This window comes from Lipotes vexillifer, unplaced genomic scaffold (genome assembly GCF_000442215.2).
Source record: "Lipotes vexillifer unplaced genomic scaffold, Lipotes_vexillifer_v1.1 scaffold1233, whole genome shotgun sequence".
In the NCBI taxonomy this organism is placed as follows: Eukaryota; Metazoa; Chordata; class Mammalia; order Artiodactyla; family Lipotidae; genus Lipotes; species Lipotes vexillifer.
In genome coordinates, this window is record NW_006782167.1 from 1,640,329 (window position 1) to 1,654,290 (window position 13,962).

At 43.7% G+C, this 13,962-nt stretch overlaps 1 protein-coding gene across 2 annotated transcripts in view; it reads left to right on the forward strand.

Moving 5' to 3' along the window:
• Window positions 1–13,962, forward strand: part of MYOCD (myocardin) — a 91,367-nt gene that overhangs the window by 30,284 nt on the left and 47,121 nt on the right. For both annotated transcript variants that reach the window (XM_007455011.1, XM_007455012.1), the window contains exon 2: window positions 4,051–4,116. In XM_007455011.1, coding sequence (XP_007455073.1) covers window positions 4,051–4,116 — 66 coding nt within the window. The remainder of the gene's footprint in view (window positions 1–4,050; window positions 4,117–13,962) is intronic.

Below are 13,962 nucleotides of genomic sequence, written 5' to 3' on the forward strand. Positions count from 1 at the left end.
AAAAAAAAAAAAAAAAAAAAAAAAATCTACCATGATTTTGAAATTGTCTATCCCTTTAATTCTGTCAGTTTTTGCTTCATGTAATTTGAAGCTCTTATTAGATGCCTATCCATTTATCATTGCTAGGTCTTCCTGATGAATTGTCTTTTTTATAATTATGAAATGTCCCTTCTTTATCTCTGTTAATACTCTTTGACTTAAAGTATATATTAACTGATATAGCCATTCCACCTTCTTATGATTACTGTTTGTATGGTGTATCTTTTTTCCATCTATTTGTTTTTAACCAATCTGAGTCTTTATGTATAAAGTGTGTCTCTTGTAGACAGCATATAATTGAATATTGCTTTTTTAAAATCCCTCCTGATAATCTGCCTTTTGAATGTTTAACCCATTAATATTTAATGTAATTATTGATTACCACTTTATTACTCATTTCCTGTTTGTCCCTCTACATTTTGTTTCTATTTTCCCCATTTCTTGCCTTGTTTTGGATTATTTGAATTTTTTTTTTTTTTTTTTTTTTTTTTTGTTTCCGGTACGCGGGCCTCTCACTGTTGTGGCCTCTCCCAGCACAGGCTCAGCGGCCATGGCCCACGGGCCCAGCCGCTCCCCGGCACGTGGGATCCTCCTGGACCGGGGCACGAACCCGCGTCCCCCGCATCGGCAGGCAGACCCTCAACCACTGCATCACCAGGGAAGCCCTTGAATATTTTTTAACATTCCATTTTAATTTCTATTTCTTCTTTTAAATTATACCTCTTGGCATTTTTGTTAGTTGCTCGAAGGATGAGAGTATACATAATTAACCTTTCACAGTCTACCTATAGTTAATATTATACCACTGCATGTAAAATATACAAACCTTGCTGTCACAAAGGGCCCTTGATGTTATAATTGTTACCTGTATTACATCTACATGCCTTAAGAACATCACCAGACAATGATATGATTTTTTCTCTAAACAGTTTTATGTATACACACACACACACACACACACACACACACACACACACACACACATATATGACATATATATTTCTTAAACTTAAGAAGAAAAAAAATCTTTAAAATTTACCCAGCTAGTTACCATGTCTGATATGCTTTCATCATTCTTGAATATCCAGGTTTCCTTCTGATATCATTCCCCTTCAGCCTGAAGAATTTCCTTAAGCATAGTAGTAAGTAATAAGGAATTTACTTCCTTATTGTAGTAAAGTCTGCTGGCAACAAATTATCCTGTTTCCCTTTTAGGTGAACATATCTTTATTTCACCTTCATGCCTAGAGGATATTTTCTATTCTGGGTTGACAGTTTCAGGTTTGTTTTCATCTTGTTTTATTTTCTGGACTCCATGATTTCTGCTGAGAAGTCTGTGATTATTTAAATCAATGTTTCCCTTTATGTAATGTGTTGTTTTTCCTGGCTACTTTCAAGATTTTCTCTTTCGCTTTGGTTTTCAGCCATTGGATTATGATGTATCTAAGTGTGGTTTTCTGTGACTATATCTGGTTTGGGGTTTGTTGAACTTTCTGAATCTGTAAATTTCTGTTTTTCACCGAATTTAGGGAGTTTTGGCAATTATTTATTTTTCTACTCTCTTTCTAGGACTCTAATTAGCTGATATTAGACTTTTTGATATTGTGGCACAGGTACCAGAGGCTCTGTCCACTTTTTCCATCATTTCCCTCTCTCTTCTTCAGTTTGCTCTGTGTTCAAGTATACCCATTAATTACTCTAATATTCATTCTCTTTTCAGGCCTTTCGGTGAATTTTTTATCTCAGATATTCTACTGTTAAGTTTTGTATTTCCATTTGATTCCTTTTTATGTGTTCTGTTTTCTTGGTGAGACTTCCTGTCTTTACATTCATTTCAAGTATGTTTTCTTTTACTTCATTGAGCATAGTTGAAAATAACTAAAGGCCTTGTCTGATAATTCCAACATCTGGCTCATCTCAAGGTTAGCATCTCATTATTGTCTTTTCCATTTAGAGTGGGTCACATTTTCCTAATTCTTTGTGTGTAGAGTAATTGTGCACTGCATCCTGGACATTGTGAATCTTATACATAGACTCCTACGGTCCTCAGGAGAATGCTGATGTTTTTGTTTTAGCACACAGTTAACCCAGGTAGAGTCCCACTTTAAGCTGTCTCTTGCCTGTGTGCACAGATGTTCAAATTCCAGTTTAATTTTAAACCTTTGCTGTGCTGCTTTGAATCTGCCCCATGGAAACATCATTAGTGGATCAACCTGAAACTTGAAGAGATTCACACATGGAATTAGGGAACCCCCTCCTTCTCCAACTCCCTTCCTTGCTGATTTCCCCCTTACTCCCTGGTGGGCAGCCTTGGTTGTCTGGGCACCTTCTCCTGATTCCTCTGGCCAGAAAGATGAGCAGGTTTTCTATTGGAGTTTTAACTACCTATGACTTGCTGCTTCATGACTACAGGCCACCCTCAAGGCAAAGCCTCCCACCCCAAAATGAGAAACTCACCTGCATGTAAGTCACCTCTCCAAGTTTCAACTCCTCCGTACAGTCTGCCTGATTTTGTCACTATTCAGAATCCTCACGTAGTTATTTTTCACATTATGTTCAGAGTTTATGGTTTTTATCAGTAAGAGGGTTGGTCTGTAGGAGGCCTTGAATAATAAACGCTCATGTCGTTTTCATTTATCCACAAAGTAAAATAATCTAGTCCTCTTTGTCGTCCAGTCGTAAGATGGAGTCATATGAGGCTATTCAGTGAAGCACAGTCTAGCCACCAAAAGTAATTAAAAGTATTTCAGCAACATTGGTCTCTCCCAAAGAAGTTTGGTGAGAAGCCAATTCAAAACCCACAGCAACACGTTTTAAAATTGTCTTTCTCCATCACTCTCTCAGTGTATCTTATGACTGCATTTGCTCTGAAGCCTCACTCTGAAATACTAAATAAACTTGAACATCAGCCCATATATCCTTTTCATCTTTGCTTCTCTTCTCTCCATTCTAATTTTATCTTCATAAAAGCAATGCTTATTCTCTCTTTTCATTATAAGGTGATTAAACCAATCCCTCTCCTTGAAAATTTCTGCTCTTTCTATTCTTATCCTGAGCAACGTAAACCCAGGAACCAAGATGGCGAACACAGAATCTCCCTGAGAAAATGTAAATGTCCAAAGATGATGGGTATTTTTTTAGGAGGAAAGGGGTGAAGAGAATGAGAAAAATCATAAGTAATATACTCATAATATATATACATATATATATATATGTATACACATATATATATATATCATGTACTTACATGTATAAATATATATAATATATATGGTCTGTGCTAGGGATAGTAACAAAGTTATATAATTTATAGTTTGGACAGATTACAATGTTTTAGTTTTTCTAAGTAAAGCATGACTCCAATAGCCCTTCTCTGAATTTCCAGGTGGATTCTAAACTCTCATAATACTACCATTTATTGATGACTTAGGTGCCAGGCACCCTGCTAAGCCGTCTGCATACACAGTTTAATCAAACTATATAACAATCCTGTAAGGCAGGCATTGTTCCCAGTTACAAATGAAAACACTCTGAGGGTCAGAGAGGTTGAACAACTTGCCCAGAGTTACCCACATAGGAAGGGGCTAGAGACGGGATTTGAACCCAGGTGAGAGTGGAGAGGCCAAGCTTCCTTTACTCCGTCTCCTCTTTTGAAATCATGGCCAAGTTCCCAGCAGTGTTTGATGGTATTCACCTCCCAGGTGGTATAGCAGGGGAAGACAGAGCATGGTGCTGTGAAAGTCACATTCACTTCACAGAGGAGACAAGTCTTCTAGTCTCTGGTTGTTACCCACTTGCTGCAAAACCCTGCAACCCCCTCAGCTTCTCTCATCCTTCCTTCTCCATGTCTACAACAAACACACAAGTGTCCTTCATGCAGACTTTCAGAACTGTTCTAGAAATAATGCAAGAAGAGTGATGCAAAAAAAAAAAAAAAAAAAGTACAAGGCAAATAGAAGTGATTGCAATCAGTCTTAGCCCAACTCACAAACTAACACTTGCTTTTCTAAGTTTTACAGTTACGGCTTCAACAGAGAAGGACCCAAGAACAGCTGGCTAACCAAGGCATCATACCACGTGAGTAGCTGCATCTCTTATTGACTGATCTGTACCATGGGACCATGCAGCTTGAGAGCTGGAAAGCACCTCAGAGGTCATAGTCTAATTCCATGGATCAGTCTCCCCGGATCCTCACAGACTCTGTGTCAGCAAGAATCCCAGACCTAGGAGGCTTAGCCCCAAATGCTACTCACCTGTAAGGGCTTCCCTTTAATCATATAGATTGTACCTAAAATTCCAATGTGGTGGTTTGTTTACAGGACAAACACAATTCTATGGGCATTCATCCCTCTCTCCTACTTTTAGAATTGGATCTAATCACTCTTCTTTCCGGAAGCATCAATCACATCATCTTTTTCTCACCTCCTCGGTTTCACTTCTGTTTGGGTACCTGAGTCCACAAGTAATTGAATATTGTCCAGTGCTTCCTTTCTGGAATAATGAGCGGCAATACCACTCTAGTGTAAATGGTATAACATTGAATTACTGGCCATCATTTGGGTCAAAGAAGGATTATCATATCTTTTAGAAGATACGTTTGAAATTTCCTGCCAGTTTAGCAATGGAAGCTAACTTTTGGTTATAGCTATAGAAACAGGAAAAGTACTGGATAAATGGAATCACCATGTAAGCTCCTTTAGGTGACACTTTCTAACTTCTCACCCCAGCAAAATTTAAAAGTCAATATCCGTAATGACTCCTGCAGAAATCCAGGTCCTTGTCATGACTGTGGCTTCAGGGTTAAGCATGCAGCAAGCAAGCATGTGCCCTTGATTGAATGTCCTGCAGGTAGTAACCTTGGTGCCCTGTGATCCAAGGTCCAAACAAGTTAAGTGTTGTCCGTGCTTCAGAACCAGAACAGAACTAAGAATATTTAAGTCCCTTTCCTTTGGTAATTCAGGTGAAGTTCTTTGTTCATGGCTAAGCCCTACAAAGAATAAACAGCAGGTGCCCTTATGGCAGAACAACTTTTTTAGAGGTTTGCTAAAGCACAGAAGAAAGATCTCACCTTGCAGTTGAAGGGCTGCTTCAATAAAATGTACAGTTAGGAAGAGAAACCAAAGGTACAAGTCTGTGTGGCCTGTTTCATCTCAGTCAGCCCAGCAGGGCAGGTGCTCAAACACAAGAAAGACCAAGCGTCTGCAGACTTCAAGACAGATAAATACGTTCGCACTCCAGTGTGAGCAGGCCAGTCTTTTTCCGAATCCTGTTGCAAACACGTAGAATCGAATTTGTTTAACCACATCTAGAAGAACGATTCACTAAGAATGGAGTGTAGACAAGTGTAGATCCACCGGGATCCTCTCAGTAGACCACAGTCTCTGCTACGTGCCCTCAAATATAAGATGAGCACATCAGTTTCAGTGGGATTAAAATAATCTGTTCCTTCATGGATGTTTCTTTCCCTTAATTCTGGAAAAGGCAACTGGAGTAGAGAGGCCTGGTACCTTTGCATCCCCTCAAGCTGTTCACAGCTGATTTAAAGTTTAACCTACGTGCTTAAATAATCCAAGCTTGGGTCTTGCAGCTGGCTTTTGGATGAGAATAAACTTTTGTTTTTAGGTTGCTGGGGTTAAATTTCAGGGAGTCAGTGAAACACCTAATAAAAATAGGAATGAACCCGATGGTACATTTTTACATAACACCCTTATGTAAGTCATGCAAATCGAACGTCCATTTGTAGAGTTGAATCCAATGAAGGTATAATATTTTGTTTTCCAGGATTTTCAGAATCAAATAGTGTACATATTAACGAAATACTGCTTGACAGAAATTTTGCATCCATAGCCCATTGTATGATTCAGATAATTGCTGGGGGAAAGTCCTAAGAGTAATGCAATGATATTTTGTTTTAATTCAGCAAAATGAGAAGGGTTGGTTAAGCATCGTCAGTTTTCTTTACTCTTTAGCCACCTCCTCTCCAGGCTTCCCAAGGGTGTCAATTCTGCTGTGGAAAAATGTCAGAGCCACAGCAGGTGCACCCTGCAGGCCCAGCCCCTAGACCTCGATGACTTAGTGCTTCTGGGGAAGCCAGACCCAGACGAGCCTCTGCACCTGCTGAGAGGCTGGGGGCCGAGATGGTAGCCTCATCAGCCCAGACATGAAACATGCAGTCTGCTTACTGAGCATCCCCAGGGGCATGTGTGTAAAAGCAGCCGCTCCAGAGGAAGGAACAGGAGCCCACAGTCTCAGGGTCCTTTCAACTCAATCAAACTCAACACATTTCATGATGAACTTGACTCTCTGCAGGGTGGTGTGCCAGGTGCTGTGGGGGGCCACAGTGAGCAGGACCGTCCTTCGCGGAGACTCGAGATTTCAGAGGAAAAGGTGACAAGAGACACAGATAGTATGAGTCAGGGTGAAGCTAGTTATGTTCTGCAAGAGAGCTCTTTATGTCTTCGTTCTATCATTTGAATTTTTTGAAGTGGAAGGAAAGAGGAAAGGAGGAAGGAAGGGGGTAGAATGGAGGGAAGCAAAGCCAACAGTCATTGGAGATCATCTAATTTACTGATTTTCAATGTTTTTTAATAGTTAAAGATATTGTGTCTGTGTATATATATGTGTATATATATATATATATACATATATATATACACTCCCCTGGTGGCGCAGTGGTTGAGAATCCGCCTGCCAAGGCAGGGGACACGGGTTCGAGCCCTGGTCCGGGAAGATCCCACATGCCACAGAGCAACTAAGCCCGTGCGCCACAACTACTGAGCCTGCGCGCTAGAGCCCACGAGCTACAACTACTGAGCCTGCGAGCCACAACTCCTGAAGCCCGCACGCCTAGAGCCCGTGCTCTGCAGCAGGAGAAGCCACCGCAATGAGAAGCCCGTGCACCGCAACGAAGAGTAGCCCCCGCTCACCGCAACTAGAGAAAACCCGTGCGCAGCAACAAAGACCCAATGCAGCCGAAAATAAATAAATAAATAAATAAATAAATCATTTAAATTGATGGAAAAAAATATATATACACTGACTGGAACAGGGTCGGGGTCCTCTGTCCCATTCACCCGGCTCCCCTCATCCCTCCTAGATGACCCTGATTATCCTCCCCAGAGCGCTGGTTGTCTTCAAACAGAGTTTGAAAATCGCTTCCCTAGTCCACGTCTCATTGTCTTTAACCTCCATGAAACCGAGATTGGAGAGGCCTAGGAGGCTTTTCAAACATCCCAAAACCAGGGCCCAGTGTGGTCCTACTTACAAACCTGAATTGTGAGACTTTAAATGCACGCACAATAAAATTAGTAACACGATCTCACGTTATCCATACATGGGAAATAATTGCAGTGCTCCCCCTGAATTTTCAAACTTGTCATAAATTGCCTAAATGGAAAGCTTATGGCCAAGTGAATTGTCCATTGTCCTTATGGTATTATCGGATGGCTCTGCAGTTTTTAGCTGGTCAATGGAAACGCCTGGTCTCCTTGGACAGGATTAGTCATGAGTTGTACATTAGATTAAATCCCAAGGGCATTGTCCATTGCCAAAAAAAGTGCAGTCCACTCCTAGTGCGGCAGAGCTGAGGCCAGAACCCGTGTCCCCTGATCCTGGTATAGGGCTCTTGACTCAAATATTCAAAAGGAATCACTGGAACTGTAAAAGCACTTCCTTAAGCTTCTATCATCAAGCATTTTGTGGCCAGAAAAATTCAGCTGGAATTTGGGAAAATGAAAACATGTATATGTGAAAATGCCAAGGAAAAGCCCATGATTTTAATGAAATGGCTTTGGGTTCTACGTCATAATCTATGTCTCACCATGACCAAGAGTGAATGGAAAATTCCACTGAGTTTGCTCCGTGGCTGGTCTCATTTCAGATGCACACCAAATTGATGATTAAGTAGAAGGTTTCTTCCCCACTGACTCCAGTGGGACCATGGGTGATTTTCAGTAGACTAGTGAAACTGGTCCACAGGGATTGAGTCTAATTTCTCCCTTCTTCATGGGCTTGCATCCTGCAGGTTTCAACGTTGCTGATGAGCAACCAACAGGCCACAGCAATCAGAGAATCAAAGTCTCTTTTATAATCGCCCTTCGTCACCTCTCTTAAGCATGTACTCATATCTTACTTGTACATATTATAGGTTTAGGATTTTCCCCTTCCGGTGCTTTGAATACACTTAAAGGCATTTTTCCTTGAATTGAGTCAGGGAAGGCACACGGCCCCTTGAACAACTTTAAACGGTGGGAAAGCGTTCTCGGGCCAGAAGCATTGGCCCAGGTTGGCTTCTAAGATTGCTTTCACGTTTATAGTATTGGTGGAATTCACATTTTCCAAAGAGTCGTGAAATCTGAGTGAAATAGCCTCTCAACATTAACGTAGAAATATTACTTTAAGAATATAGTGTTTGGACTCCTCTCCAAAATCCTACCTCTGAATCTCAAAACGGAGATTTCAAATTGCCCGCTTGTCACCATCAACTAGAGTTCAAAGGGATGGCTTTGCCACCCCTCCCTGCCAGGCTCAAGGCTGCAAGAGGACATCAAGGTTCTCTTATTTTTTCTTGCCTTTGAGATAGAGCCCAGGCTCCTCCTCTGGAGACCTATGGATGGGGCTCAGATCTGTTCATTATTTCTCAGGCAGATTTTCCCCACTATCTTCTTTTCTCTGGGCATCACTCTCCTGGGTTGAATCTTAAATACCGTTTTATTCCAACCATTTCAGAAGCCTTAGTGCAGAAAGACGATCAGCTCTGGGTTTTCAATGCAAAAAAAAAAAAAAGAAAAAAATGGTCATAGAGCAATTCAGTAAATATTTCGACCATCTGCTGGGAGGGAGGCCTTATGGAACACAGAGGAGTCAGACATGAATTCTGTTTCAAAGAGCCTACAGTCCAGAAGTTTCCCCAAATCGCTGCTGCTTAGTTATCCCCATTAATAATATTGGACAGTGTCCCACCACTACACGGTGTGAGTTTCTGGGAGAATTGAAGGAAATAGATGACTTTCTCTCGCTTTCCTTCTGCTACCACAGTGGGGCTGATCTATATGAACCCAGGGGAGAGAGGAGGGAACATTGAGTTTATTCTCCGGGAATATAGAAAACGAGATTAGAGAACTGAAGTGGATTACAGAGGCCCAGGGCCCCAGAGAGGCTGCGACTTCTCCCCAGAGACTCAGAGAAAGCACCGCTGGCCAGAAAGAAGTTTCTGGGCAGCCTGGTTCCATGGTCTGATCGATGTCAATGAATGGAAAGATACGATGAGCTGTCTGTGAACGGTGCTGCCTTTATTTGTTTTGCAGACTAATCCAAGCCTCAGCAGCCACATACTTACTGCAAAGCCTTGGTAAATCCCTGAATTCTGTGATCCTCCTGAATAGCAAGAAGAATGACGGGGCAATTCCTGTACCCACAGCACATGCAGCTTCCTGATAGTTTTGAGACGTGGACGGGGCGAAGTCTTCCTTCCCTTCCTCAGTGCCTCCATCTGACTTGGCTTCTCCCCACAGCACCCTACGTACCACACACTGTTGGCTGTTTGAGCAGAACACGGCACAAGGGTTTCATCTGTTCCTCTCCCCTTCCTTCTAACATCTCAAATTCAGAGATAGGAAAAACAAAAAGGCGCCCTGGAGGGAAAAAAAAAAGGCGCCCTGGATTTTCATGCCAAGCCCATTTGGGTCTAAAATCCTCACTTCTTTATTTCCCTCCCTCTTTCCTTCGATTTTCTAGTTCCTTGCTCCTTAGAAACTAGTAAACCAGTGATGACAGGCACCCTTTGAATTTGTCTTTGAACCCTTCTGCGAAATTCCAAAGTATTCATGTGTGATGCATTAAATTCTCCAAGTGTGCAAGCCAGGCCTTAAATATTACAGAGCTCCGTTGGGAAAATGCACTCTTTTCAGACCCCTAAGGCCATCCTTTGGGTACCGAATAGGCAATCTGTTGCCAACCTGGAGAGTTAAGACAACTTCCAAAGCATTTTCACCCATAGCATGGATCCCATTTGTTTGGGGGAAAAAAAGTACTCATGGTCCAACTTGTCCTTAAAAGCAGAGCCAAGAGAGGACAGGCTCTACTAGATCCATTCTGTGAGTGGGAAACTGAGAACACAGGAAACCTATCAGACTTGTTCAAGGCTGTACCAAAAATAGATGGCAAAGCAAGGACAGAGCCCGAAGGGAAGCCTCCCAAAATTTTAGTCACTTTTTAAACTATACCCATTACTGCCATAGGTCTTGCGTTTGAATTAGTTTTGTCTTCCTCCCAAAGAACCCTACATATGTGAATTATTAATCCATATATCTGTCTTTCATTAGTGGCATATAAGCTTACCAGCCAGTGCTTCTTGATGAGAACAACCAGTTCTAACCCAAGTTATTCTGATTCGAGACAGCAAGTGTGAGAAGTGGCAGTTTCATTGAACTAAGCAGCCTTTCTCTGGGCAAACACACCCTTTTTCTTCAGCTTTTTGAAATACTGAGAAATCAGTCCTAGACATCATTCCCCACTTTTTGAACTCTCAGTTTCCCAAGGACTCTAGATCAGCACCCACTGGCCTTGTAAATGCCGGGGCGCCAGGATCTCCCAGAGGACGTGTTCCAACACAGACCCGCTCCGTCCCTCTACGTCCCACCTGAGCTTTGGATTCTGTAGGCCTGGAAATTGGTATTATTAACAAGTTTCCAGCTACTGCTGAAGATGCTGGTGCAGGGGCCACACTTTGAGAACCATTGCTCCATCTGTTGCCCAAGATGCGGCCTTTTTGATGCTGCCTCTTGGTCCTTATCCGTATACCAGTGGAGCTGGGTTCTCCCCTGCAAGCCTGGCAGTGAGGGGCCCTGGGAGAGAAGGCAGGCCCTGCCTCTGCCACCAGAGCTGCTACCAGCCCCAGGCCCCTCCTCTGTGAGAGCCAGGCCCCTCTCCCTGATGGATTGTCCACGGCCTTGCAGCCTATTTTCTCCTTTTGCTGGGCTCCTGCTGGAAGCAGGAGGTTAGCAGCAGGGGACCGCAGGAGGCCTGTTCTTATCTTGGGATCTTTTCCTGAGCTCTAAGTAAGCAAATGTTTATACACACAGCTGACCCAAATTAGCTGGAGCCGCGGGGACAGAAATAGGAACAGCCCCTAACTAAACTCCGCGGCGAGAACATGAATTCCCCTGTGAGAAGCGATTCATCTTCCTCCAGGCGGAATGAGTTAGATGTGGGGTTGACTGAATTTACAACCGTATTTTAATTTGAGATCACATTGACTAACTATTTTTTTAAATTTAGAAATCCAAATTCCTTTTCAATCCTAAATGTCAACGTCCCTTAAATACAAAATTTTGCCATTGGATACTCCCAGGGCTGGCAGCAAAGGAGGTCCTTTTTTCCAAAAACTCAACTGGGGTAGGGGGTGCGTTATGGCTTTCGCTGGCCCTCAGGGGAGGTGGCTAAAACCCACATTCTCTGGAATCACAGAAAAGGCAAATGTCAATCACAGGGCCCATGGCAGGCCAAGTGGTGCCCCACGTAACACCCCTTAAGCCCTGAAAAGAAGAGCATGGGGTAAAACGCAGTGTGTGGATTTTTTAGCTTCCTTCCCAAGTCCTGGCTAAATGGGCGTAGCCTCTCCCACCCTGTGGCAGAAGGTCCCAGAAGACCTTTGTGCTTCTGGCCCTGGAGAACTGGACTGTACAGTCATTTCACAGGGGAATAGTTAACACCAAGAAGTGATGATTTATAGCTCTGCAAGCTAAGATACAGGAAATGCAGTGTTTCATAGAAGAATTAATAAGTTCCGCAAATAAGAATTGAAAAGCCTCAGGGATAAGAGAACCAGATGAACTGCCCCTAAGTCCTAAGCCCAATTAAAACCAATTGAGTTTGGAATGTAAGAGTGATCTCAGGATAGATTCATGCTGTTCCCTTAGGGTTTGCTTCTTAAGGCAAAGGCTGTGTTGCTCTTTTTAACCACTTAATAAGGCCACACTGAGAGCAGTTCCTTTTCTGGGTTATGGAAGAGATTAAGCCACACCAATATATAATACCTACTTAGGTGACCACCAGACTGTCGGACAGAGGTGAAGACCTATGGGTTCAGATTGTACAGACTCACCAGGGCCCACTGGACTTCAAGCAGATTCGTAGCATCTGGTTGCCTGGGGAAATGGGAGATGGTTTCAAAACTCCATCAATATAAATTGCAACTGTGATCAAGTGCAAATAACGGCCAAGCCTCCTGACTCAGGATGAGGGCCAGACCCAAATCAGAGAAAATGCATGAGCAACGTGGCAGGCCTGCACAGTTTTCCAGATGATTCCTCAGAGCCACTGAGTGAGGAGACAGGGAGGGGGAAAGAGGCCATTGAAAAGGACAGGGTTGGCGGAGAGGCTCATTTTAAGAGTGAAAAGCAGCAAAGAGAAACTGGGGCTGTTAGATCAATGGGAAATATGATAGTCAAGCAACGGTTGATTCTTTTTTTCCTATAAGGAAGGAAGCCTCTTAGTCTGTGGTCAGATTGAGGAGAATAGTGTGCTTGTCCATTCTCCTTGGCACGAGGCAGCCAGCTGGGACTATTCTGTGCGTTCCTTTGGTCAACATTGCAGATGTCGGGGTGAGACAGGAAGACTTAGAGATGCCTTAGTAGCTTCCCAAGCAGCATCCTCAATAGAGGATAACGTGGTCGATCAGTTGCCAGGACCACAGTGGAGTCTGCCTGCTGTCCAGCGAGCCCATCTGAGAGCTGGGCTCAAATTCGGCATGGTCTTAAGGCTGAATGAGGCACACGCACTCACGCACATGCACACACACACACACACATTCACACACACACACAGCCCCAAGTGCCCATCCGGCTAGAAATCCCATTTTTTTATGCCAGCCAAGGTTTGGAAGAATATTTTCTTGCCTGCAGCTTGAGAGTTGACATCTGTGGGAGTAAATATTAGAAATCTGGATCACATGATTCGCCCGGCTAGAACATTTTTTTATGCCAGCCAAGGTTTGGAAGAATATTTTCTTGCCTGCAGCTTGAGAGTTGACATCTGTGGGAGTAAATATTAGAAATCTGGATCACATGATTCGCCCACTTGTCCAGACCCACTATCCAGAAAAATATGCAATTCTCTAACCTCTGAACCGCCTCATCACTTCTGATGAAAGGTGGTCCTTTATGGTTTCTGCTTGCAATTGTTCCAGGGGATCAGGAAAACCAGTAAAAAGGTAGAATTTTGCTGAACGATGTTCTACTGCTTTGCCAAGTCAAAAGTTCAGTGCATCGTCCTGAGGAGTTGCTGGGAGCTGGGAAGGGGAGCAGTGGGTCTTGGAAAGAAGGGAGGCTGGCGTTCGGTCCAGGTTGTTTCCGGCTGCTGTGAGCTGTGAGGGACCAGTGCCCTGTCTACTGGTTGTTAGTGTTTGGAGCATCACACGCTGAAAGAAGTTAGGTTGTCAGAAGACCTAGGCTCCCAGCCCTACCTGTGTGACCCTGGGCGAGGCAGTCCCATTCCGTGGGCCTCCGTTTCCCCATTCCGCTCAGACTTGGAGCTGTATTTCACCATCTCCAAGGTCCCTTCCAGCCCTCAGAGTCTGATTCTGTGCTTCTCACTCACGGCCCTTTGGTTGCATGTTCCTACCCCACCAGCCAACTCCCTGACCCAAAGGACAAGTCCCCTCCTGCAACGTGGGACGAGGTTCCTCCACAGACTGCAGTCTCCACCCAGACTTGCGCACTCAAGGGCAGAGCGAAGTCAAAGAGGGTGGTAGTCACCCCAGTCTCCCCTAAAGCTAGAGCATTGCCTGGTCTCCTTCCCCAGGCCCGTCCCTCCTCAGGATCTTGGAATGCCCTGTCTCTGCCACGTCTCTTCCTGTCGCGTATTCTGTCTCTGCTGCTCCTCTTGTTTGAGGCTGACGTCCGCCTTCCTCTGGATTCTCCGGCT